This window comes from Ranitomeya imitator, chromosome 9, assembly GCF_032444005.1.
Source record: "Ranitomeya imitator isolate aRanImi1 chromosome 9, aRanImi1.pri, whole genome shotgun sequence".
Lineage (NCBI taxonomy): Eukaryota > Metazoa > Chordata > Amphibia > Anura > Dendrobatidae > Ranitomeya > Ranitomeya imitator.
The window spans coordinates 25,160,899-25,186,986 of NC_091290.1; the positions used below are offsets into that span (position 1 = coordinate 25,160,899).

At 43.1% G+C, this 26,088-nt stretch overlaps 2 protein-coding genes across 3 annotated transcripts in view; one reads left to right on the top strand and one right to left on the bottom strand.

Annotated features, from left to right (window-relative positions):
* The window catches only part of PARVA (parvin alpha), a 66,631-nt gene extending 50,828 nt beyond the window's left edge, over positions 1 to 15,803 (bottom strand). Inside the window, exon 1 of the mRNA XM_069740193.1 lies at positions 15,622 to 15,803. Coding sequence (XP_069596294.1) covers positions 15,622 to 15,757 — 136 coding nt within the window. The 5' untranslated portion in view covers positions 15,758 to 15,803. The remainder of the gene's footprint in view (positions 1 to 15,621) is intronic.
* The window catches only part of DKK3 (dickkopf WNT signaling pathway inhibitor 3), a 413,056-nt gene continuing 400,991 nt past the window's right edge, over positions 14,024 to 26,088 (top strand). For both annotated transcript variants that reach the window (XM_069740188.1, XM_069740190.1), the window contains exon 1: positions 14,024 to 14,097. In XM_069740188.1, the coding sequence (XP_069596289.1) occupies positions 14,062 to 14,097 (36 nt within the window). In that variant the 5' untranslated portion in view covers positions 14,024 to 14,061. The remainder of the gene's footprint in view (positions 14,098 to 26,088) is intronic.

The window sequence follows — 26,088 nt, forward strand, 5'->3', positions numbered from 1 at the left end:
CTGAGTTACATCCTGTATTATACCCCAGAGCTGCACTCACTATTCCACTGGTGCAGTCACTGTGTACATACATTACATTACTGATCCTGAGTTACATCCTGTATTATACTCCAGAGCTGCACTCACTATTCTGCTGGTGCAGTCACTGTGTACATACATTACATTACTGATCCTGAGTTACCTCCTGTATTATACCCCAGAGCTGCACTCACTATTCTGCTGGTGCAGTCACTGTGTACATACATTACATTACTGATCCTGAGTTACCTCCTGTATTATACCCCAGAGCTGCACTCACTATTCTGCTGGTGCAGTCACTGTGTACATACATTACTGATCCTGAGTTACCTCCTGTATTATACTCCAGAGCTGCACTCACTATTCCGCTGGTGCAGTCATTGTGTGCATACATTACATTACTGATCCTGAGTTACATCCTGTATTATACCCCAGAGCTGCACTCACTATTCCGCTGGTGCAGTCACTGTGTACATACATTACATTACTGATCCTGAGTTACATCCTGTATTATACCCCAGAGCTGCACTCACTATTCTGCTGGTGCAGTCACTGTGTACATACATTACATTACTGATCCTGAGTTACATCCTGTATTATACTCCAGAGCTGCACTCACTATTCTGCTGGTGCAGTCACTGTGTACATACATTACATTACTGATCCTGAGTTACATCCTGTATTATACCCCAGAGCTGCACTCACTATTCCGCTGGTGCAGTCACTGTGTACATACATTACATTACTGATCCTGAGTTACATCCTGTATTATACTCCAGAGCTGCACTCACTATTCTGCTGGTGCAGTCACTGTGTACACACATTACATTAATGATCCTGAGTTACATCCTGTATTATACTCCAGAGCTGCAGTCACTATTCTGCTGGTGCAGTCACTGTGTACATACATTACATTACTGATCCTGAGTTACCTCCTGTATTATACTCCAGAGCTGCACTCACTATTCTGCTGGTGCAGTCACTGTGTACATACATTACATTACTGATCCTGAGTTACATCCTGTATTATACTCCAGAGCTGCACTCACTATTCTGCTGGTGCAGTCACTGTGTACATACATTACATTACTGATCCTGAGTCACCTCCTGTATTATACTCCAGAGCTGCACTCACTATTCTGCTGGTGCAGTCACTGTGTACATACATTACATAACTGATCCTGAGTTACATCGTGTATTATGCTCCAGAGCTGCACTCACTATTCTGCTGGTGCAGTCACTGTACATACATTACATTACTGATCCTAAGTTATATCCTGTATTATTCTCCAGAGCTGCACTCACTATTCTGCTGGTGCAGTCACTGTGTACATACATTACATTACTGATCCTGAGTTACCTCCTGTATTATACTCCAGAGCTGCACTCACTATTCTGCTGGTGCAGTCACTGTGTACATACATTACATTACTGATCCTGAGTTACATCCTGTATTATACCCCAGAGCTGCACTCACTATTCTGCTGGTGCAGTCACTGTGTACATACATTACTGATCCTGAGTTACATCCTGTATTATACTCCAGAGCTGCACTCACTATTCTGCTGGTGCAGTCACTGTGTACATACATTACATTACTGATCACGAGATACATCCTGTATTATACTCCAGAGCAGCACTCGGTATTCTGCAGATGGAGGATCAGACAGAATAAGTCATGTATATAGTAACGTTATCAGATTATAACTATATATAAATTATTACATGGTGCTCAGTGCGTTCTTTACCACAAAGAAAACAGAATCTGAAAACTAAAGTAAATAAAGCCAAGCCTTTTTTTTTTGCTTCCTCTCCACACCCGCGCACCAATGTTTAGAACCAAGATCATTTATGCAAACATATTAGGTGAATGCTGCACATGTCGAGCTAGTGGAAGCGTTATCTGTTTGTCAGTGGGTCAGATGTGTCACAAGGGGACGACTTATCATATTGCCCAAAGTTGAGCAAATAAAACATTCCAATGTATTATGTTCTCAATTCTTTTTGCTCTTCATAAAACCATTTTGAAAATTGCCAAAAAGGGGGCACAGCTGATAGTAGTGGGTGAGATATAGTAATGGTACAGTGGGGCAAAAAAGTATTTAGTCAGTCAGCAATAGGGCAAGTTCCACCACTTAAAAAGATGAGAGGCGTCTGTAATTTACATCATAGGTAGACCTCAACTATGGGAGACAAACTGAGAAAAAAAAAATCCAGAAAATCACATTGTCTGTTTTTTTATCATTTTTTTTGCATATTATGGTGGAAAATAAGTATTTGGTCAGAAACAAACAATCAAGATTTCTGTCTCTCACAGACCTGTAACTTCTTCTTTAAGAGTCTCCTCTTTCCTCCACTCATTACCTGTAGTAATGGCACCTGTTTAAACTTGTTATCAGTATAAAAAGACACCTGTGCACACCCTCAAACAGTCTGACTCCAAACTCCACTATGGTGAAGACCAAAGAGCTGTCAAAGGACACCAGAAACAAAATTGTAGCCCTGCACCAGGCTGGGAAGACTGAATCTGCAATAGCCAACCAGCTTGGAGTGAAGAAATCAACAGTGGGAGCAATAATTAGAAAATGGAAGACATACAAGACCACTGATAATCTCCCTCGATCTGGGGCTCCACGCAAAAGAACGGTGAGCAAAAATCCCAGAACCACGAGGGGGGACCTAGTGAATGAACTGCAGAGAGCTGGGACCAATGTAACAAGGCCTACCATAAGTAACACACTACGCCACCATGGACTCAGATCCTGCAGTGACAGACGTGTCCCACTGCTTAAGCCAGTACATGTCCGGGCCCGTCTGAAGTTTGCTAGAGAGCATTTGGATGATCCAGAGGAGTTTTGGGAGAATGTCCTATGGTCTGATGAAACCAAACTGGAACTGTTTGGTAGAAACACAACTTGTCGTGTTTGGAGGAAAAAGAATACTGAGTTGCATCCATCAAACACCATACCTACTGTAAAGCATGGTGGTGGAAACATCATGCTTTGGGGCTGTTTCTCTGCAAAGGGGTTAGGACGACTGATCCGAGTACATGAAAGAATGAATGGGGCCATGTATCGTGAGATTTTGAGTGCAAACCTCCTTCCATCAGCAAGGGCATTGAAGATGAAACGTGGCTGGGTCTTTCAACATGACAATGATCCAAAGCACACCGCCAGGGCAACGAAGGAGTGGCTTCGTAAGAAGCATTTCAAGGTCCTGGAGTGGCCTAGCCAGTCTCCAGATCTCAACCCTATAGAAAACCTTTGGAGGGAGTTGAAAGTCCGTGTTGCCAAGCGAATAGCCAAAAACATCACTGCTCTAGAGGAGATCTGCATGGAGGAATGGGCCAACATACCAACAACAGTGTGTGGCAACCTTGTGAAGACTTACAGAAAACGTTTGACCTCTGTCATTGCCAACAAAGGATATATTACAAAGTATTGAAATGAAATTTTGTTTCTGACCAAATACTTATTTTCCACCATAATATGCAAATAAAATGTTAAAAAAACAGACAATGTGATTTTCTGGATTTTTTTTTCTCAGTTTGTCTCCCATAGTTGAGGTCTACCTATGATGTAAATTACAGACGCCTCTCATCTTTTTAAGTGGTGGAACTTGCACTATTGCTGACTGACTAAATACTTTTTTGCCCCACTGTATGTAGCAATAAACTGATGTAAAAAAAAAGAAGAAGTTCTCTAGTATGTTGCCAAATCTATCACACAGTGTATACAATTGGCGGAAAAAATGCCTTGTGAACCGTTACATAAATTTCCCATTAAAAATCAATAGAAAAAAGTGGATTTCGGTGCAAAAAAAAATTCAGTGTGAGCATATCCTGAAACCTGAGCTATACATTTTCGTAGTTTTACTCCAGAGCAATTCCCAGGGTGCGATTATGAACATTGTATCACATCAGTGCACTGTAAGTACCAGCAAATAAGGTCAATACATAACCAGAGGCCAAACAGCAGGTTAAAATTGGAAGTCGGCAGCTGAGACATCACAATGGAGGAAAGTGAAAAAAACAAAAAAAAACAATTAAGGATAAAAAATCAGCAATAATGAAAAAAACATCAGTCATTTAAGGGGCTGGAAATTGGCAAAAGGAATCATTGCTACCGCCGTGCAATGCAGCTATTGAAAGCGTGATGGTATATGTGTATAACATATAGTGCATCTTTTATTTTTCAGTTATCTCTGAGCTAGTGCATGAAGACCAGCTGCTATGAGATCTCCAAAACTACATAGCACAAGGGATTCCTGCTCTTCCGTCTCTAGTTAGCACATGTTCACAAAGCAGTAGCACCATGGAGGACATTAGAAAGCAGTACTGAACAGTGCAGCTGTGAATCCAACACTGTGTGAGATGAAACACTTACTAGAAACTAGCTATCATTGTTTTTCCCCCATCCTCTTGCCATAGACTTCTATGAGCAAATGTAATCTGAACCTTTGCAGATTAGAAAGTATATTCTGTTTTAACCCATATGGATTTTTAAAATAAATGATGCATTCGGGAGGCGAAGGAAGGAGCACATTTTCTCTGATAAGACATATTGCAAAGTTTCTTATTCGCTTGCACTCTTAGTTTAGGCAAAGTTTTTAGAAACGTGGGAGACCGTGTATACGTGTATACTCGAGGCGAAAGGAATTAAGTGTCTTCTGCCTATTGTAGGATCTGAGAAAGCAGGAAATGACTCAGATTCGAGGAATTGATTAGACATAACTTGTCTTATCGGAATGTTTTTTGTTTTTTTTTAAATGGTAATACACTACATTAACCAGTAGGGGGAGACAAGGAGCATAGTTGCAGGCTCCTTACAGAAAATCAGAAGGTGTCTTCTGCCAAGGGGCATGATGGGAAGGACACTCAATGCAGGAAAACAATAACTATGAACCTTTTGTGATACTCCAAAATAAGCCTTTAATTGGGAACGTAACATATGCGGAGCCATTAATCTGCGCCTCGCAACGTCTCACTTTTCAAGGAAACGATCAAAGAATGAAATGACTGAATTTCTTATGGATCCAGAATGAATTTCTGCAAGAATTTCAATGTTATGTTGGCTGGCTAACCTCTGGTTCCATCAAATGTCTTCCATTATAGAGCGAATTCTCGAGATTCCAGCTATAACATAGACAGAACTGCAGTCTTCGGTGCCACAGAGGCGGCCATTGAAAAAGGAACGGGGCTTTGATAATACCTCGCGTGTCTTTGTATCATCCTAGTAATACCATTGCCTGTGTGCGCACGCATCGTGACCTTCACAGAAATGTGTACGACTTATGCTGGCAAGAGGAGATAAGGAATCTCGAACATTTTTCCAAATAAATGAAAGCATTGAGAGGAGGCAAAAACCTCGGACAATATCCCTCCGCAAAGCCACAGCCTCCATTCACAAGAACTACTCCGGTATTTACAGAGAATATTTCCCAATAGTCAGGTCGGAATTTGGAGACCTTTAGTACAAGAAATATTCAGCAGTTTTATCAATCTGAATGTATCTTGGCTTCGTACATGTAAGAAATAATTCCTCTGACTTCTAAAAGATATTGAAAACAACTAAGGGGTCCAGAGGCCAAGTAAAGGCATGCGGCTGCAAGCCCAGCCCCTTGATAAAAGGTAGAAAACTCCCAGGTGACTACTAGTATCCTTATCATTTGCAGGATGCATTATTATTATTCCACACCTCAACACTGAGTCTCCTCTGCTGCTCCTGTTGTCTGTTATTGTCTGCAGCGTTGATGTCACATTGACGGACGGCACTGCAGACAATCGGTGAGTTCAATCTGATTGGCTGCAATGTTGCCACCATGTCATAAGAGCTGTAGATAATAACAGACATTGGGAGCGATGATGGAGTCTCAGCATTGGACCTGAGGAGGGCGAGTGCCTCCAATAGTCAGGACAATTACGTAATTGACTGACGAGTGATGGACGAGGCTGTTTTCCCTACTAAGCCAATTATTGGGAAACTTCCAGTGAATGTATGGTATATACACCTCCGATTCCAACCCATGGAATATATATATACCCTGATAGGATCCCTGCCAACTCAATAACAAAAAGAACTACTAGCTGCCACCACCAGTCGCTTATATAGGCCAATTGGAGACTTGTTGAGATAGCGTATTGCTTTAGGGGTGCGGTTTACAGAGCAAGGAACAGAGCTACTACATTTTTTATATTTCATCCGAAAAAGTAGACAGTGTTTATAAAATAATATACAAAGAAGTTACAAAATGGGAACAAAACGATACGGTATATACAATCACATGCGATAAAAGGGATAACAACAGAAAAGTAATAAACTTGTGTCACGGAAATGGTTCAGATCTTAGCAACAGACAGAACCACACAGCCCTGTGTCTTCCAGAATTGACAAATGACAAAACCCCAAACTTTGATTTTTATTAGATCAAGGTTATGATCAAATACAACCCCTGGCAAAAATAGTGGAATCTCCGGCCTTGGAGGATGTTCATTCAGTTGTTTAATTTTGTAGAAAAAAAAGCAGATCACAGACATGGCACAAAACTAAAGTCATTTCAACTGGAAACTTTCTGGCTTTAAGAAACACTAAAAGAAATCAAGAACAAAAAAATGTGGTAGCCAGGAATGGTTACTTCTTTTTAACCAAGCACAGGGAAAAAAAATATGGAATCACTCAATTCTGAGGAAAAAATTATGGAATCATGAAAACAAACAAACAAAAAAAACAGTCCAAAACATCACTAGCATTTTGTTGCACCACCTCGGGCTTTTGTAACAGCTTGCAGTCTCTGAGGCCTGGACGTAATGAGGGTCATACAGGACTCTTCATCAATGTGGCTCCAACTTTCTCTGATTGCTGTTGACGGGTTCTCAACAGATCCCCTATTTAATTACCTGTTCATGGCAGGAAGTTCTACTTCAATGGAGGTTGAAGTGTCAGCTCTTTCTCATTACCCCAGTTATAATTAATCCCCTATGTTCAACGTGAGGGTGGCATGTCTCCTCCCCGGAGAAGTCTTTATGGATATTACAATTTTTATCTACGACAGTGAATAAAGCACAGTCCATGTAAAAACAAAATAAAAATAAAATGTAGTTTCTAGTACCTGAGGTGCGTGTATAAAGGGGTCTTACACTACTTAGGTACTGTATCATGAGGTTCTGCAGCAGCTGTCGGTGCGCAGTATGAGGTTCTGAATTGGGAAGTTCTACAGCAGCTGAGGCGTGTAGTAACTGTGTTACCCTTGAAGCTACTTATAAGCCCCAGTCTCAGAACCATGGTATGTGAATCTTAGGTGGATGAATTCTGACTTCAGTGTTATATCTGGCAGATTCCTTCAATCTCATCCAGAACTCCAATGTCTTACTTCCTGAGAATGTTCATTTTTTTGTCTACGCATTGATTGATCCTTTTTCACTAGCAAAAATGAATGTGCTTTTCAAGCTGCACTCGGGAGCTTGCAACTCAAGAGCTCTGTTGCTTGCTCAGGAATTGGGAGCTTGGATTCCCCTTAGTGGAAAATGCCGGGGGAATCAATAGTAAGGAACCCCACAACCAGCCATGCGGACTGGACTTCAATTCAAAGTGAACACGTTTCAACTTAATGGAGCAGATGCCACATACTTCGGACTGGAGCAATGACGGCATCTGTCTTAATACTACCTGCAGTCCTATGTAAAGCCACAGATCGCGGTGGGTGAGAGCACACAACAGATAGCAAATGACAAACACCGCTCTGCTACATCTGAATGTATCCTAGGATTTACATAGAAGAACCTTCTGTACGATTACCTGATTCTTAGTTTGGGGTTTATCACACAGTGGGCAGTGGACGCTCGTACATTAGTATTAGTATCCGGGATTATTACTCCTCCACGCAGTCTATTCCTATGATGAAGTGTCTGGAATGGAATTTGTGATGTGACCTCATCATGTGGGGCGGCTATGAACTCACCCAGAACATTCCTGCAGAGTGATGTGAGGGAAAACCCACTAGTGACAGCCACAACGTGGTCATCTACACATAGGCGAGGGGCACCAAGAAAGCAAAACAGACATCCTGGCATAGGAAGAGGTTAAAGTGTAGTGGTCACATATACTCAGCACTCTGCATAAGTGTTAGGCATGCAAGTAAGAATGCTTTACAAAATAGAAGTGTTACTAGTTAATTTTTAGCAAATGTCAAAAATAATGAGACCGTCCTTTGCCTTCAAAACAATTCTTCAAGGTACAGTAAGTTTGCATATTGTTTCTCAAGGAACTCGGCAGGAAGGTTGTTCCAAACATCTTGGAGAACTAACCACAGATCTTCTGTGGAAATAGGCTTGTGCATATCTTTAGGTGTCTTCTATAATCCCACACAAAGGTTGTGTTTGCATCAGGGCTCCGTGGGGGCCATATCATCACTTCTCCGATTCCTTGGTCTTTTTTCATGTCACATGTTCAACACCTTGGCAAGACTGAATACAGCAAGACATATACTGCATCAGCAAGGTGTATCCCAGGCAAAGATTTCAAGATGTGTTCTTTAAGCTTATTTGAAGAAGAACGAAGAAATGGGCAACACTGATGAGCTTAGACACAATGATTGTCCAAGGAGACTTAAGGTACCGTCACACTAAGTGACGCTGCAGCGATACCGACAACGATGTCGATCGCTGCAGCGTCGCTGTTTTGTCGCTGGAGAGCTGTCACACAGCTCTAATGGACCTACCCTTCCTATAAGTGACAGACGGGTAAGGGAAAATCCATCGATTAAGATCTGGGTCTGTTCGCAGAATCCCCCAGTGTTTTCTTAATATGCCCATGACCCTTTCTTGCTGGTCATCAAAAGTACCAATAAGTCTTGTTTTAGGGGTCTCATTCTCATTTTTTCGGGGATGAAGCAGTGTTGTCCTTTCTATGGTTTTAGCATATTGATTAGCTTCTTCAAGCAATGCCCTCGGATAACCACGATCCGTAAATGTCTTTTTCAGATCTCTTGCTTTGTTGAGATAGTCTCCATTTTCGGAACAGTTTCGCCTCAGCCTTAAGAACTGTCCTTTTGGTATCCCTCGTTTCAATGGAGTCGGGTGATAGCTCTCCCATCTTAGCAGGCCATTAGCCGCCGTCGGTTTGCGAAAGAGGGTAGTTCTTATTGATCCATTATCTTCTATGGACAGTTTCACATCGAGAAATGAAAGGCTGTTTTCAGATGTGTTGGGCTTTTTTATATACTGGCCCAATATAAATGGGAGACACCATATGTGATACCGGATATAGCATATATTTGCTTTTTTCTTTTTATTTTTTCTTGTTTTGTTGAATATTTTGTTTATTTTTTATTCCTGATATGCGATACTGAATGGGCATGTATCCAGGGTATAAACTTGTATCCCACTCAGATTGATGAGCACACATAGGACTGAGTACAGTACTTACCTATGAGAAGGGATTGAGGGATTGGCCTCAGATATATCGGGCTTTAGTGTATACTGATTTAATCTAAATGAAAGAAACTATACTCGATATCTGATATAGCATACATTTTTTGCTGAATTTTCTTTTTTTCATTCATTTTCTTTTTTACATCATATTCTGAATCTAGATGGTATCCAGGGTGTAAATTTATATACTACCCAAATACATGAACACCTTTTGAGTGAGCCAATATATCTGAGATACTCTGTGTTGGCTTCTGCCCTGTGCATGGGTCCTGTGTACAGGTCTGCCTCTAATGACGTATAGGTCATGTGCTAATAAAAACAGTGACACATTGGTATATACACTAGAGGTATACTTTTTATGACCTCTGAGTGTTTATGAGCACAATACATCTGTGCCCTACTGTACCCCAAACTTTGATTTTTTGAATATTGTTTGGGTATCATTATCTATACTTTAAACATCTTTTTTATCAAGCAATATATATAATAGTTCGGCTGACAGAGCCTTGGGGTACAAGCAACTCAGTGACATTTTACGCAACATCATTTTTCTGCTGCGTTGTTTTTAGTATTTTTTGTAAGTTTTGTTACACTTTTTTTTCATTTTTTTTCACTGTTTTACACCTTTTTTTCACGTTTTTGGTTAGCGTGACCTTATTGGTCAATTTGTGTGTATGTCTGTGGGGTACCTGGGCGTGGGTAGTTGACAGGGCCTAATAGGGCAAGAAGGGACAGTCGACGTGGAGCGGGGGCGCCATATCGCAATTTAGGGTGCCAACCTCCGCTGGTAGGTAGGTGAAAGCTATTATAGGGCCACCTCATAGGGACTGTGTTAGGAATACAGGCGCTATTCCTCCCTGCAACTTTTTCTGACCTACCCAAACCCAGATGTTTGATGTTGGTAGCATACAGTCTAGTATTTTTTGTTTATGAGAATTTTAGATATTACTAATAAAGTATTTTTTAAGGATATTGCGTTTTTTTTGGTTGTCTAATTGAGTATATCCTGTCAGTATTTTAGTATAATACAGGGTGTAACTCAGGATCAGTAATGTAATGTATGTACACAGTGACTGCACCAGCAGAATAGTGAGTGCAGCTCTAGAGTATAATACAGGATGTAACTCAGGATCAGTAATGTAATGTATGTACACAGTGACTGCACCAGCAGAATAGTGAGTGCAGCTCTGGAGTATAATACAGGATGTAACTCAGGATCAGTAATGTAATGTATGTACACAGTGACTGCACCAGCAGAATAGTGAGTGCAGCTCTAGAGTATAATACAGGATGTAACTCAGGATCAGTAATGTAATGTATGTACACAGTGACTGCACCAGCAGAATAGTGAGTGCAGCTCTGGAGTATAATACAGGATGTAACTCAGGATCAGTAATGTAATGTATGTACACAGTGACTGCACCAGCAGAATAGTGAGTGCAGCTCTAGAGTATAATACAGGATGTAACTCAGGATCAGTAATGTAATGTATGTACACAGTGACTGCACCAGCAGAATAGTGAGTGCAGCTCTGGAGTATAATACAGGATGTAACTCAGGATCAGAAATGTAATGTATGTAAACAGTGACTGCACCAGCAGAATAGTGAGTGCAGCTCTGCAGTATAATACAGGATGTAACTCAGGATCAGTAATGAAATGTATGTACACAGTGACTGCACCAGCAGAATAGTGAGTGCAGCTCTGGGGTATAATACAGGATGTAACTCAGGATCAGTAATGAAATGTATGTACACAGTGACTGCACCAGCAGAATAGTGAGTGCAGCTCTGGAGTATAATACAGGATGTAACTCAGGATCAGTAATGTAATGTATGTACACAGTGACTGCACCAGCAGAATAGTGAGTGCAGCTCTGGGGTATAATACAGGATGTAACTCAGGATCAGTAATGTAATGTATGTACACAGTGACTGCACCAGCAGAATAGTGAGTGCAGCTCTGGAGTGTAATACAGGATGTAACTCAGGATCAGTACAGGATTAGTAATGTAATGCATGTACATGGTGACTGCACCAGCAGAATAGTGAGTGCAGCTCTGGAGTATAATACAGGATGTAACTCAGGATCAGTAATGTAATGTATGTACACAGTGACTGCACCAGCAGAATAGTGAGTGCAGCTCTGGGGTATAATACAGGATGTAACTCAGGATCAGTAATGAAATGTATGTACACAGTGACTGCACCAGCAGAATAGTGAGTGCAGCTCTGGAGTATAATACAGGATGTAACTCAGGATCAGTAATGTAATGTATGTACACAGTGACTGCACCAGCAGAATAGTGAGTGCAGCTCTGGGGTATAATACAGGATGTAACTCAGGATCAGTAATGAAATGTATGTACACAGTGACTGCACCAGCAGAATAGTGAGTGCAGCTCTGGGGTATAATACAGGATGTAACTCAGGATCAGTAATGTAATGTATGTACACAGTGACTGCACCAGCAGAATAGTGAGTGCAGCTCTGGGGTATAATACAGGATGTAACTCAGGATCAGTAATGTAATGTATGTACACAGTGACTGCACCAGCAGAATAGTGAGTGCAGCTCTGGAGTGTAATACAGGATGTAACTCAGGATCAGTACAGGATTAGTAATGTAATGCATGTACATGGTGACTGCACCAGCAGAATAGTGAGTGCAGCTCTGGAGTATAATACAGGATGTAACTCAGGATCAGTAATGTAATGTATGTACACAGTGACTGCACCAGCAGAATAGTGAGTGCAGCTCTGGGGTATAATACAGGATGTAACTCAGGATCAGTAATGAAATGTATGTACACAGTGACTGCACCAGCAGAATAGTGAGTGCAGCTCTGGGGTATAATACAGGCAGTGGCGTAGGAAGGGGGGTGCGGGGGGGGCGGTCCGCCCCGGGCGGCACAATGCGGGGGGCGGCCGGCGCTGCAAGAGAAGAAAAGAAAAAAAAAAAAAAGACGCCCCTTTAAATCTTCGGGCGGCGCCGTCCTCCGCCACGACCAGCTCAACCCACCCCCGCCCCCGCCCCCGCTCTAAAATACTCACCTCTCCTGGTTCCTGCGGCTTCAGCGTCCTCTGACTCTGCGATGTCTCAGAGCAGAGGGCGCGATGACGTCACTACTGTGCGCGCCGCTCTGCCTCTGTCCTGAGCGTCGCAGAGCCGGAGAGACGCTGACTGCACCGGACCTGCGCTAGGAGCGGGAGAGGTGAGGATTTTACTTTTTTTTTTTTTTTCTTTATGTCTGACTGTCTGGGGGCAATGCTGGACACACTGGGGCAATACTGGAGAGCATGGGGCAGATTGCTGGACACACTGGGGCAATACTGGAGAGCATGGGGCAGATTGCTGGACACACTGGGGCAATACAGGAGACCATGGGGCAGATTGCTGGACACACTGGGGCAATACTGGAGACAATGGGGCAGAATGCTGGACACACTGGGGCAATACAGGAGACTATGGGGCAGATTGCTGGACACACTGGGGCAATACTGGAGAGCATGGGGCAGATTGCTGGACACACTGGGGCAATACTGGAGACCATGGGGCAGAATGCTGGACACACTGGGGCAATACTGGAGACCCTGGGGCAGAATGCTGGACACACTGGGGCAATACTGGAGACCATGGGGCAGATTGCTGGACACACTGGGGCAATACTGGAGACCATGGGGCAGAATGCTGGACACACTGGGGCAATCATGGAGACCATGGGGCAGAATGCTGGACACACTGAATACTGGAGACCATGGGGCAGATTTCTGGACACATTGAGGCAATGCTGGAGACCCTGGGGCAGACTTCTGGACACACTGGGGCAATGCTGGACACTGGGGCAGATTGCTGGACACACTGGGGGTAATATGCTGGACATACTGGGGCAATGCTGGACACTGGGGGTAATATGCTGGACACACTGGGGCAGACTGCTGGACACACTGGGGAAAGGCTGGACACTGGGGCAGATTGCTGGACACACTGGGGGCAGTGCTGGACATACTGGGGCAGATTGCTGGACACACTGGGGGTAATATGCTGGACACACTGGGGCAGATTGCTGGACAACATTGGGGTAATATGCTGGACACACTGTGGCAGATTGCTGGACAACATGGGGGTAATATGCTGGACACACTGGGGGCAGGACTTGAGGCATGGGCAGAATGCAGACACGGGGCATGATTGGAGACACGGGGCAGGATTGGATCATGGGGCAGGATGGATACGATGGAGGCTGGTGGGGCAGGATGGGGAGATCATATGGGGTAGAATGGATACTCATGAGGGCAGGATGCGAGAACATATGGCTGGAGCCAGGAATGAGATAAACGGGGCCAGGGTGGGGAATAGTGTTACCATAGGGGATAATTAAGGGATATTATTACTGCAGTGATGTATTTATTTTATTTTTTGAGTATACTGTTTTAAATGGGGGGGCGGTCCTGTTACTGTGCAGAGTGACACTACATCACCTTTTTTTCTTCATGTGATGTAATGTAGAAGTTGTGAAAAATTAAGTAATGTGTTCTGCAAGCGGAGCTCGAGATAAATGTGTTATTTCCTGCAGAAACGAGTCCTGGCTGGAAGGAATGATGGCGGTCTGTGCTGGATGAAAGATGAAGGACTTCACCTAGAGACGTCACTGGTGAGTCAGTGTTACCTATACACTGACACTATACACTGTATACTATATAGAGGTCCTGTGTATAATGTCACCAGTGATCTCTGTATTACCTCTACACAGACACTGCATACTAAGTACAGATCTCCTGTGAATACTGGCACTTATGGTGATAGTATTGTGGGTTTTTTTTTATTACTGATCAGTATTGTAGTATTCAGTCACTATGTGGTGGTAATATGTGGTCTGGAAATGGTGTTGTGGTATTTGTCCCTTGTATGTAGTATTATTCGGTCACTATGTGGCCTGGTCATGGTGTGGTGGTATTAAGTCACAGGTGTGGCATGTGGGGGTGACACCATTAGGCCCAGTTTAAGTTCTACAAAACAGGAAAACCATTTTTGGTAACCTTTGTGTGTATTGAGCCGGGGGGGGCGCCAAACTCGGGAACAGCCCCGGGCGGCAAAAGCTCTAGCTACGCCTCTGAATACAGGATGTAACTCAGGATCAGTAATGTAATGTATGTACACAGTGACTGCACCAGCAGAATAGTGAGTGCAGCTCTGGGGTATAATACAGGATGTAACTCAGGATCAGTAATGTAATGTATGTACACAGTGACTGCACCAGCAGAATAGTGAGTGCAGCTCTGGGGTATAATACAGGATGTAACTCAGGATCAGTAATGTAATGTATGTACACAGTGACTGCACCAGCAGAATAGTGAGTGCAGCTCTAGAGTATAATACAGGATGCAACTCAGGATCAGAAATGCAATGTATGTACACAGTGACTGCACCAGCAGAATAGTGAGTGCAGCTCTGGGGTATAATACAGGATGTAACTCAGGATCAGTAATGCAATGTATGTACACAGTGACTGCACCAGCAGAATAGTGAGTGCAGCTCTGGGGTATAATACAGGATGTAACTCAGGATCAGTAATGCAATGTATGTACACAGTGACTGCACCAGCAGAATAGTGAGTGCAGCTCTGGGGTATAATACAGGATGTAACTCAGGATCAGTAATGTAATGTATGTACACAGTGACTGCACCAGCAGAATAGTGAGTGCAGCTCTGGGGTATAACACAAGAAATAACTCAGGATCAGCAGGAAATAAATAATGTATGTAGAAAGTCACTGTTTGTGGATATAAACACTGTGTGTAAATAGAGACATATTTCTGCTTATATTTGTATAATATAATATATTTCTACACCTGAGCTGTGGACAGGTTCCATCAGACATTTCTGGCACATTCCTGCTGCTTTCTATGGATTCTGCCTTCGGCCCCAGGATACAGACAGGGAGGGTCCGGCCCAGTGGCCCGAGCAGATCTCACATTCCTTCACTCTCGGTGCAGCCTTCCCCGATGCTCCCAGGTGGGTGTCAGTGGGGGATGAAGACCACCGAGGTTCCCAGTCTGTCTCCCACCTCCTGCTGCAGTGTCCCAGGACAGTGAGTGTCCTGCGATGCTCTGCACCCAGTACAGGAGGGATGTGCTGCACACAGCGGCTGCTCTGTTACATTGTAGCAGCTTCTTACCTTCTTTGGCTTTTTTCCTTCTGGCTAAAGTTCCTCCGAGTTTTCCCAGGAAGGAGTCGTCTTTCTTCCTGGACGGGGGAGACTTGGGGGTCGGTGATTTGGGGGTAGAGGGAGACTTTTGGGGGGACGTGGCCATGTTTGCTGGGTGACTGCAGGGAGGAGGGAGGCTGAGCTCTGCTGCCAGCGGAAGCGGAATTATTCCGGCAATGTCAGGAGCAGCTGCCTCCTCCCAGTCATCCCAGTGCTCCCAGTAGTGATGATGGGGCAGAGAGCGCTGAGAGAGGGGCTGCAGCCCCCAAATACAGGATCCATCTGCCTCATAGGACTCAGGTCACCTCCAAATAAACCAGTGCACCGAGAGGCAGAATCCACACCAGTGCCCCCCAAGAGATTGCAGCCCCCATCCCAGAGCCCCCCAGGTACACTGACCTGTCACAGATTTTACCTGCATTTTCCAACCTCTCCTCCACAGGCAGGAGCACAGGTTATTGTGCAGCATTGGATCTGCTTTGCTGCAGAATTTCACCACTGATGTGGGTTTTTTAGATCTGCTGCACATCAGGGCTTATCTGGGCACAGATTTGGTATCGATTTTCCCCATTGATTCAATGTAGAAGAAGTCTACAATGAGATATGCAAGCAAAGTAGTGTGGCAAAGCTTGCTAACAGGTAATGTGCAATAATGCTTATATATGTGTATGCAGTACAGACCAATTATATACTTAACAAAAAGGTGTGAAACTACTGAAAATATCATGGTAAAATAGCTGCTAGGAAACCACTGCTAAGGACAGGCAACAAGCAGAAGGGACTTGTTTGGGCTAAAGAACACAAGGAATGGACATTAGACCAGTGGAAATCTGTGCTTTCGTCTGATGAGTCCAAATATGAGATCTTTGGTTCCAACCACTGTGTCTTTGTGTGATGCAGAAAAGGTGAACGGATGGACTCTACATGCCTGGTTCCCACCGTGATGCATGGAGGAGGAGGTGTGATGGTGTGGGGGGCTTTGTAGGTGACACTGTTGGGGATTTATTCAATATTGAAGGCATACTGAACCAGCATGGCTACCACAGCATCTTGCAGCGGCATGCTATTCCATCCGGTTTGCGTTTAGTTGGACCATCATTTATTTTTCAACAGGACAATGACCCCAAACACACCTCCAGGCTGTGTAAGGGCTATTTGACCAAGAAGGAGAGTGATGGGGTGCTACCCCAGATGACCTGGCCTCCACAGTCACCAGACCTGAACCCAATCGAGATGGTTTGGGGTGAGCTGGACCGAAGAGTGAAGGCAAAAGAACCAACAAGTGCTAAACATCTCTGGGAACTCCTTCAAGATTGTTGGAAGACCATTCCCGGTGACTCCCTCTTGAAGCTCATCAAGAGAATGCCAAGAGTGTGCAAAGCAGTCATCAAAGCAAAAGGTGGCTACTTTGAAGAACCTAGAATATAAGACATATTTTCAGTTGCTTCACACTTTTTTGTTAAGTATATAATTCCACATGTGTTAATTCATAGATTTGATGCCTTCAGTGTGAATGTACAATTCTCATAGTCATGAAAATACAGAAAAATCTTTAAATGAGAAGGTGTGTCCAAACTTTTGGTCTGTACTGTATATATATATATATATATATATATATATATATGTATGTATATATATATATATATATATATATATATATATATATATATAATGTGGTATATATACCATAATTATATTTGTTTCTATGTATTTTTCAGGCTCCCCAGCAGGTACGGACTGGGGCTGAAATTCAGTCCTGGCATTTGCAATCACACAGGCCCATGTTGTCCCCGTCCCCATGAACCAGATGGGATATATTACTAATATTACCCTGGAAGGAGGAAAGGAAGATTTTCTATAAGACCAATATTTCTAATGATACCCGTGGCTGCTGGGGTAAGTTACGGAGTCAGCGACTTTGTGCTCCATCACAACTCTTACCAGTATGGGTATCTTGAGATCACTGATTCTGTTAACAACGTATCAGAGAAGGCAGCTCATGACCAGACAGGCCCTTCTGGCATTTACCAGAATTGCCAGATGGCCAGTCCAGCCCTGCTCCCCATAAAAGCTTATAGGGGACACACACACCAGAAATACACTGCTATACATCATCTTTAATATTGGGAGCCTTTCCTCTGATTCCTGTTGCCCGAACCCCACAAGCAGTAAGAATTTGAAATTGGCTGCTGTTATTGAAGCCAGGCATGTTTTATGCCTCATTCAGACGTCTGATTTTCGCAACTGAGTGCTATCCTGTTTTTTCACGGATAGCACTCATACTTATGATAATCTATTGGGCCATTCACAAGTCCATCTCTTTTTTTTTTATTCATTGGACTAAGTGGTTTGCGGAAAATATCGGAGACATGTCCTATTTTGATCCAAGGGTCTCATGAAAATCAGCTGTGCAGGTCAATGGGCCCTTGAAAAAATTTGAACTGCACTCCGGTGGCATCCAAGTGCCCTCTGATTTTCGCGGACTGTTAGATTGGAGAAGGCAGAGATTTTTTTGTTTTATGAATTTCTTCGAATGACACTATTACCACATTCTGATGAAACTAATCAGAATAATTTGTCCGATTTTTCTCGTAGACAAAAAAAATAAAATGTCTGAATGATGCCTTATGCTGGACCAATCATTCAGAAATTACAGCACAGTCTGGGGTAAAATACTTTGTACAAATATTTTGTGACATTTTCATGCCAAAAGATCTGCCAGTGTGGGGTAAGACAAGACGGGGCAGAGCAGGGCAGGAAGAATTAGATGACGGGGTCCCTTTAAACACAAAGTGGACATGAGTTTTCAGGAGAATCCCATTCACTTTGCCTGAACTTAAATGCAGATTTTCAGCACAAAAAAATGCAAAATTCGCCCTACGCGGGAGCATAGACTAAGGATGCGATCACACAAAGCGAACTTGCTCACATGAGTGGCCATTGAAAAGCTCGATAAAGCTGTTTTCCTGCAAAATGAAGTGATTCTTCCACTAAGGTTTCAAGGACTGCAGCAGTTTAGGGCGACCTAAGTGCTCATCGCTGATTTTTCTCATAATCATAAAATGGATCTATTTTCGTCAGCGTCAGTTTTTACCATCGGGCTTTGTGCACCCAGCATCTTGTTCTGGCGGATTCTGCCCAGACATTGGGTTTTGTGCACACAGCATCTTGTTCTGGCGGATTCTGCCCAGACATCGGGCTTTGTGCACACAGCATCTTGTTCTGTTGGATTCTGCCCAGACATCGGACTTTGTGCACACAGCATCTTGTTCTGGCGGATTCTGCCCGGACATCGGGCTTTGTGCACACAGCATCTTGTTCTGGCGGATTCTGCCCGGACATCGGGCTTTGTGCACACAGCATCTTGTTCTGGCAGATTCTGCCCGGACATCGGGCTTTGTGCACACAGCATCTTGTTCTGGCGGATTCTGCCTGGACATCGGGCTTTGTGCACACAGCATCTTGTTCTGGCGGATTCTGCCCGGACATCGGGCTTTGTGCACACAGCATCTTGTTCTGGCGGATTCTGCCCGGACATCGGGCTTTGTGCACACAGCATCTTGTTCTGGCGGATTCTGCCCGGACATCGGGCTTTGTGCACACAGCATCTTGTTCTGGCGGATTCTGCCCAGACATTGGGCTTTGTGCACACAGCATCTTGTTCTGGCGGATTCTGCCTGGACATCGGACTTTGTGCACACAGCATCTTGTTCTGGCGGATTCTGCCCGGACATCGGGCTTTGTGCACACAGCATCTTGTTCTGGTGGATTCTGCCTGGACATCGGGCTTTGTGCACACAGCATCTTGTTTTGGCGGATTCTGCACCACAATCGGCCCCATAAAAAGAATATAGAGCGCAGCATTATCAAACTGACATTGCTGTGTGCATGATCCAGCTTATGTCCTGTCGTTTATCCACTTCATTCTTTTGAAATCCAGAAGCTGTTAGAAGAAGAGACTCATCCTAGGAAGGAGTCAGTATAAATGAAAGGGTAAAAGGTGACGGAGCAACTCCGCAAGAATGAAGGACAAGCCACTTCAGGAAAATGGCCGCTGGCGTCTCCGATCCACGAGAACAGGACATCACTAGGATGGCTGCCCTGTGCCACTCCGTTATTTCTAGGACCTATAGGCTCGGATGAGCGAGTTTGATCCCAGAATGGAATAAAAAAAAAAAAAAAATCCTCTATTTTTTTTTTCGGTGTGGCACTTGATCTGCAAAAAAAACCCAACCTTGGCGCAGTGATCAACCACATAATGGGTACTGTCCGTGAGCGCATATTCTCAGAAGTCTGTGCCTGAAAGTAGACACAGTGAGGATGGATGCCGAGGCAGCCGTCCACTATATGGACACGTTATTGTGTGTCTGAGAAAAACTGATGAAACCCCGATTATAAATCCTGAGACTGATCAAAAACTGATAACTCTTTTTTTTTTTTTTTTGTGGAGTAAAATCACTGAAGTGAATGAGCCCGAGCTCCCATGGAGGATAGTGGGGGGAATTGGGCAGTGAAATTCTAAATGCCTGACTGCATCTGTTGGAGGAGGGTAGGGTTGCCCCCAAAAAATATCAGATGGTCATGACGCTTGTGGGCCCCAATGCAAAATTTTCACCAGGGCCTCCACCCAACATGTCTTTTAATAGTCATTTCATATGGGGTAAAGGAACTTTTGGGCCCTATACTCCAGCACCTGGTTGTAATTGCAACCCCTGCACATATTATCATTTCTGCCCTTTTCTGTGTTTGGGTCTCCTCGGTGCAGAATCGATGGGCATAAGGCTTCTTTCACACTAGCGTCGGGCCCGGCCCGTCGCAGTGCGTCGGGCCGAGGTTACCGACGCTAGCGTTGCCTCCGCCGCACAACGGGTGCAGCGGATGCTGCTTTTCAGCGCATCCGCTGCCCCATTGTGAGGTGCGGGGAGGTGGGGGAGGAGTTCCGGCCGCGCATGCGCGGTCGGAAAAGACGGTCCGTCGGCTGCAAAAAATGTTACATGGAACGTTTTTTGCGGCCGACGGTTGGCCGAAAAACGGCGCAACCGTCGCGCGACGGTTGCGACGTGTGGCAATCCGTCGCAATGCGTCGCGTAATGTTAGTCAATGGAGAAAAAACGCATCCTGCAAACACTTTTGCAGGATGCGTTTTTTCTGCAAAACGACGCATTGTGACGGATTGCAGTTAACGCTAGTGTGAAAGTAGCCTTAGGGGAATGATGAGACAAAGACTCGATGTTTTCAGCAGCTCCGCGTTTTATTGCATACGGTTAATGACAGTATATATGTATGAATATCATCTATATGTACAACGCTCCACAGTTACACCCGGTGACTCCAAGAAAAGCCTTGTCCCTGGCCGGCTTATACTGACCGCCCTTTTATAAAGTAAAATCGTTTAGGAATTTCATGGCGTGACATTAAATACACATTGTATCAATAAATAATCACAATCACAGTTTCATTTTATACAGAGAGTAAAGGAGAATTAAGTGGATAACATGACTGACCGCAGCACAGAAAGCAGAGTCCCTGGTTCGGTCCATGGTATTATCACAGCCCATAGACAATACAGTGAACTCACCGCTGCCCCCAAGTGGTTACAATCGCATATAACAGTGGTAAAAAAAAAATCACTATGTAAAGAAAGGAAAGATGTTTTCTCCAGTAGGTCAAATACTTCTGGTGTCACCCAAGATAATAACTAAGAGAACCAAAACGTGGAAGACTATGGTAACACTTATGGTAAAATTATGAGGCAGCACAAATTAACAAAATGCCCTCGGGCCTTAAAGTAGTCTTCTGTCACTTTGCAGATAATTTATATTTTGTGCTCATCTTGCAAAAGGGTGCCTTGATCATAAAGCATTAAAGGGACTCTGTCACCTGAATTTGGCGGGACTGGTTTTCGGTCATATGGGCGGAGTTTTCGGGTGTTTGATTCACCCTTTCCTTACCCGCTGGCTGCATGCTGGCTGCAATATTGGATTGAAGTTCATTCTCTGTCCTCCATAGTACACGCCTGCGCAAATCAATCTTGCCTTGTGCAGGCGTGTACTATGGAGGACAGAGAATGAACTTCAATCCAATATTGCAGCCAGCATGCAGCCAGCGGGTAAGGAAAGGGTGAATCAAACACCCGAAAACTCCGCCCATATGACCCAAAACCAGTCCCGCCAAATTCAGGTGACAGGTTCCCTTTAATAAACTCACAGCCATGCACATATTTTATTTATACAGTATATATATATATATATTTTTTTGTCTGTGCAGTAGTATTGTATAATGAAAGTTCAGCAACTTTTTAAAAACTTTGGTCCCAATTCATCAAGTAGTTTTATTTTCCAGAATTGTGGCTTAAAAGCGCTTGAAATGTTGCAAAAGTTTTGAGCAAAAAAAAAATTTTGCAACTTTTTTCCATTTATTCTTTTCCATTGATTGTACTTTCCCCGGTGTTCTGCATATTGTGCCCATCTGGTTTTCGAAAAGTTTTCTTTTGCACTTTTCGGGTTATTTGTATATTATAAAAATATATTTTGTGATGGATTCAGGCTACTTTGGTTGGTTGAGCACATAAGGACCCCTCACAAAACAATAAGAGAGATCACATGAATGTATAGTTCGAAAAACATGAAAATTTTTATTGAAACACATACAATATATAAAAAATCCTCAACCAAATAAATAGGTCATAAAGTTAAAAATACCTCCGATCTATAGAAACAGCAAGTCTCATGAAATGATATAAACAAATACCTAAAACATTGCTTATAAATGGCCCTCCTAAATAGTAGTTGGCCTAAGTAATAGCATAATGATTGTGGTAAGTACAAAACCTACGTTCGGGAAGAATTACTAAAAATATGTATATGTGAAAAAGCACACTATTGCTACCAAAGTACCCAAAAAAGGAGTGTATAAACACTAATATATAATATCTATATAAGTACTAAGATAGTATAATAATAACTGTGCAAGATGGCGCTACAAATGTGCCAATAAATCGCCATTGGAGCTGCATATTTGTACAAAGCATACTAACTATATGCATAGGGGAGGAGAAAAGTAACTATTTAATAATCAAGCAATATCGCTAGATGGTAACAATAGCAAAGGCAAACCCTATAAATGTGCTGCGATGCAAAAAATGCTACCGCCGCTGCAAAAGAGCGGAGTCTATATATCAGGTACAACCTATGCTGGATAACCCCGATATCTACTCATACAAATTGTGTAGTGTCAAACCCATATTATGACTACAAACACTCCCCTTAAGTGCCCCAACGGCCACCAAATATAAATCCCAAGCAGGAGATAGAATAATAATTACCACATGAATCAGAGCACAGGACAAGCTGACTGCCCGACGCGCGTTTCGATAGAATATCTTCTTCCGGGGGCGTGTATACAGGCAGGAGATGGGCATGTATTTAACCTAATACCACCCAATCAGAAGTTAGAATGCTGCTCACGAGAATTGGAGACAGGGGAAATGACCGCATTATACCCACGTGGGGTTGTAGCCTGGATACCAGGACGCGTCATAGCCGAACTACAAAGACTCGGTGCTTTAGTGCGCAAGCGTACGCTATGTAAACACGTAATAAGACGCCGCAATTGAAATATAAATGTGCACATGTTGTGCGGCTGTGATGAGAATCCGCATCCACTATATGGGCTGCAGAACTAAAATATATGTAGGAATTGAACTGGTGTAAACGGCGCATGCGCTGTCGTGATCCACACGCCACAAGGATCCACCCTCCGGCGGCGGTGAGCAACCCGGCACACTGACCCAGCGTAAGCCGAGCGAGAGCGCCGAGGAGCCCTGAGCCGACAGGGGGAGAATCCAGCGGGGACCAAAAGGCGCATGCGCACTACCAGTGAATAAGTGTGAGTGCCTAAATGGGCAATAAATACCATAGATATAACATGGATGTAACAATACAAATGACAAAACAAAAACATTTGTTATAATAAAGAAAGTGATAATGAAACATCCAAGGCCAGAGAGTCCATGTATCCAGGCTGATAGTCTGTATAAAAATTCTTACAGCATTACCGCTGCGAGTATAGTCCTTATTGGCAATATCAAATGGTAATCTGGCAAGGCAGTTGGAGCAGTGCCGATCCCAAAATCCATAATGCGATGTAATCATGATGAACAGTCATAGGTGATCAATCTGAAATGGATGATATAGCTGAGATGTTCTATAAAAACAAACAATAACGATATTAAGAAAAGTGATGTTAAAAACAACCCAAAGCCCATAAAACTGTGTCAGATGAGGAAAATTAGAATGAAAAGATGGATCTGGCAGCGCCACAGAACTATAAAAAGGCACCAAATCCCAAGTTTTCATTCAGACCCTGCGGGGTCATGGTGCCCAACCTGTATATCCAACGGCTCTCAGTCTGTGCTAACAATCTACCCAGATCGCCACCACGAACACCCATGTTTTAGGTATTTGTTTATATCATTTCATGAGACTTGCTGTTTCTATAGATCGGAGGTATTTTTAACTTTATGACCTATTTATTTGGTTGAGGATTTTTTATATATTGTATGTGTTTCAATAAAAATTTTCATGTTTTTCGAACTATACATTCATGTGATCTCTCTTATTGTTTTGTGAGGGGTCCTTATGTGCTCATAAATTTTGAATGTGTTCTTGTATATATCATATATGGACTAATATGTATGCTCATCTGATTTCTGTTTTCAAACAGACAGTCCGCTATTATAGGATGGATTATAAAGCTAGAGAATCGGTCTGGCGTAAGAAAGCTACTAATATATTTACCACTAATGCCTCCGCTTCTAATGTTGATTCATCTGTGTCAGATCAAGAGATTTTCAGAAAGTATAAAAACGCTATGTTCAAGAAAACGAGATTTTGGTGGACGAGGACTGCGTTGCAGAATTATGTTGACCATGAGATTATACCCAGAGGTTTGCGGGTGCAGTTGTTCCCTACATTTGATTTAAAAGATGAAAAATTGATCAAAAGGTGGTCTAATGCTGCCACTTCATGTTCTCTAGAGTTCCTCAGGATCATCATTGAGAGCAATGTACAGGTGATATCTGAGATTGAATCCGAATTGGAAAGATTAGAGGAATTAATGAAAAAAGACATTACTAAGGAGAATCTTGAAACATGGTCCAATGAGTTTAATAAGGATCTCGATAAATGGGAAAACGATATTTGTCAGCGAAAACAAAAAAAATATCAGAGAGATATGAAAGATTATGAAGAAAATAAAATTTATAAATGGCAGTGGAAAAAGGTTAATACGGATTTCGATAGACATCGCAAATCATCATTTAATTCAATTTCATCTGCATCAGATGCAAGTACGTCCAGTACAAATCATGGGCCTCAAATGACCACCAGATTTGGCGGTAGAAAAAATGAGTATAAAAAACAAGCCGATATTTTCACCAGAGTTCCTAAACACCGTGATGATAAATTTAAGGTAATTAATTTATCTAATCACTGCCTTACAGACACACAACATAAAATCCTTGCTAAGGGACTGACCTTTTCTCCCTCTCGGTATTTAGATCCGTTCATAGCCACTAAGGATCTCCATCTATTCTCGAGAAAAATAATCTTACAGAAAATGCATTACAGATCTGAACTCGACGAATTATTTCCAACCGCCTATGAAAGGGAGGCATTGGCTAACCTTGAAGCCCTTGAGGAGGAGAACACCGCATCGGTAAGCCACAAATTCCCTACATCTTTGCTGGGCAAATCTAAAAAATTCCCTCCACTCGGTGTTTGCCCTGCTGTTGATGTCTTTACTAGACTAGTTGCTAGGGATATTGATAATTTAAGTCGCAATGGATATGGCAGCTCTAATTGCAGTAGGAGTGAGAGGGAGGCCATTGATGCCTTAGTGGATCTGACCGATGTGGTGTTCAAACCCTCTGATAAGGGTGGAAATATTGTGATTTGGCCCAATGTCATGTACGAGAGACAGGCTATGAAATTGTTGAATAATCGAAATTGTTATCGGAAACTAGCCAGTAATCCAACTCCCTCTTTCCAAAGTGAATTGATTAAAATTCTGGATGATGCCTTTATTCGGGGCATTATCCCAAAAAAATTTTTGGACATTATTAAAGAAATGCACCCAAGATTACCAACCTTGTATTTAATTCCGAAGATCCACAAAGACCCCGTGGATCCGCCAGGGAGACCAATTATTTCTGGGGGTGGAGGTTTATGTGAAATTGTCACTAGGGTTATTGATTATTATCTCAAGCCCTTGGTCAGCACATTATCTTCATATATTCAAGACACTAATGATGCCCTTCGTCGCATTGAAAATATCCATCTCAGTGACTCGGCGGTAATGGTAACCGCCGATGTCGAAGCCTTATATACATCCATCCGTCATGAGGATGGGCTTCGAGCGACGAGGTTATTCTTGGAT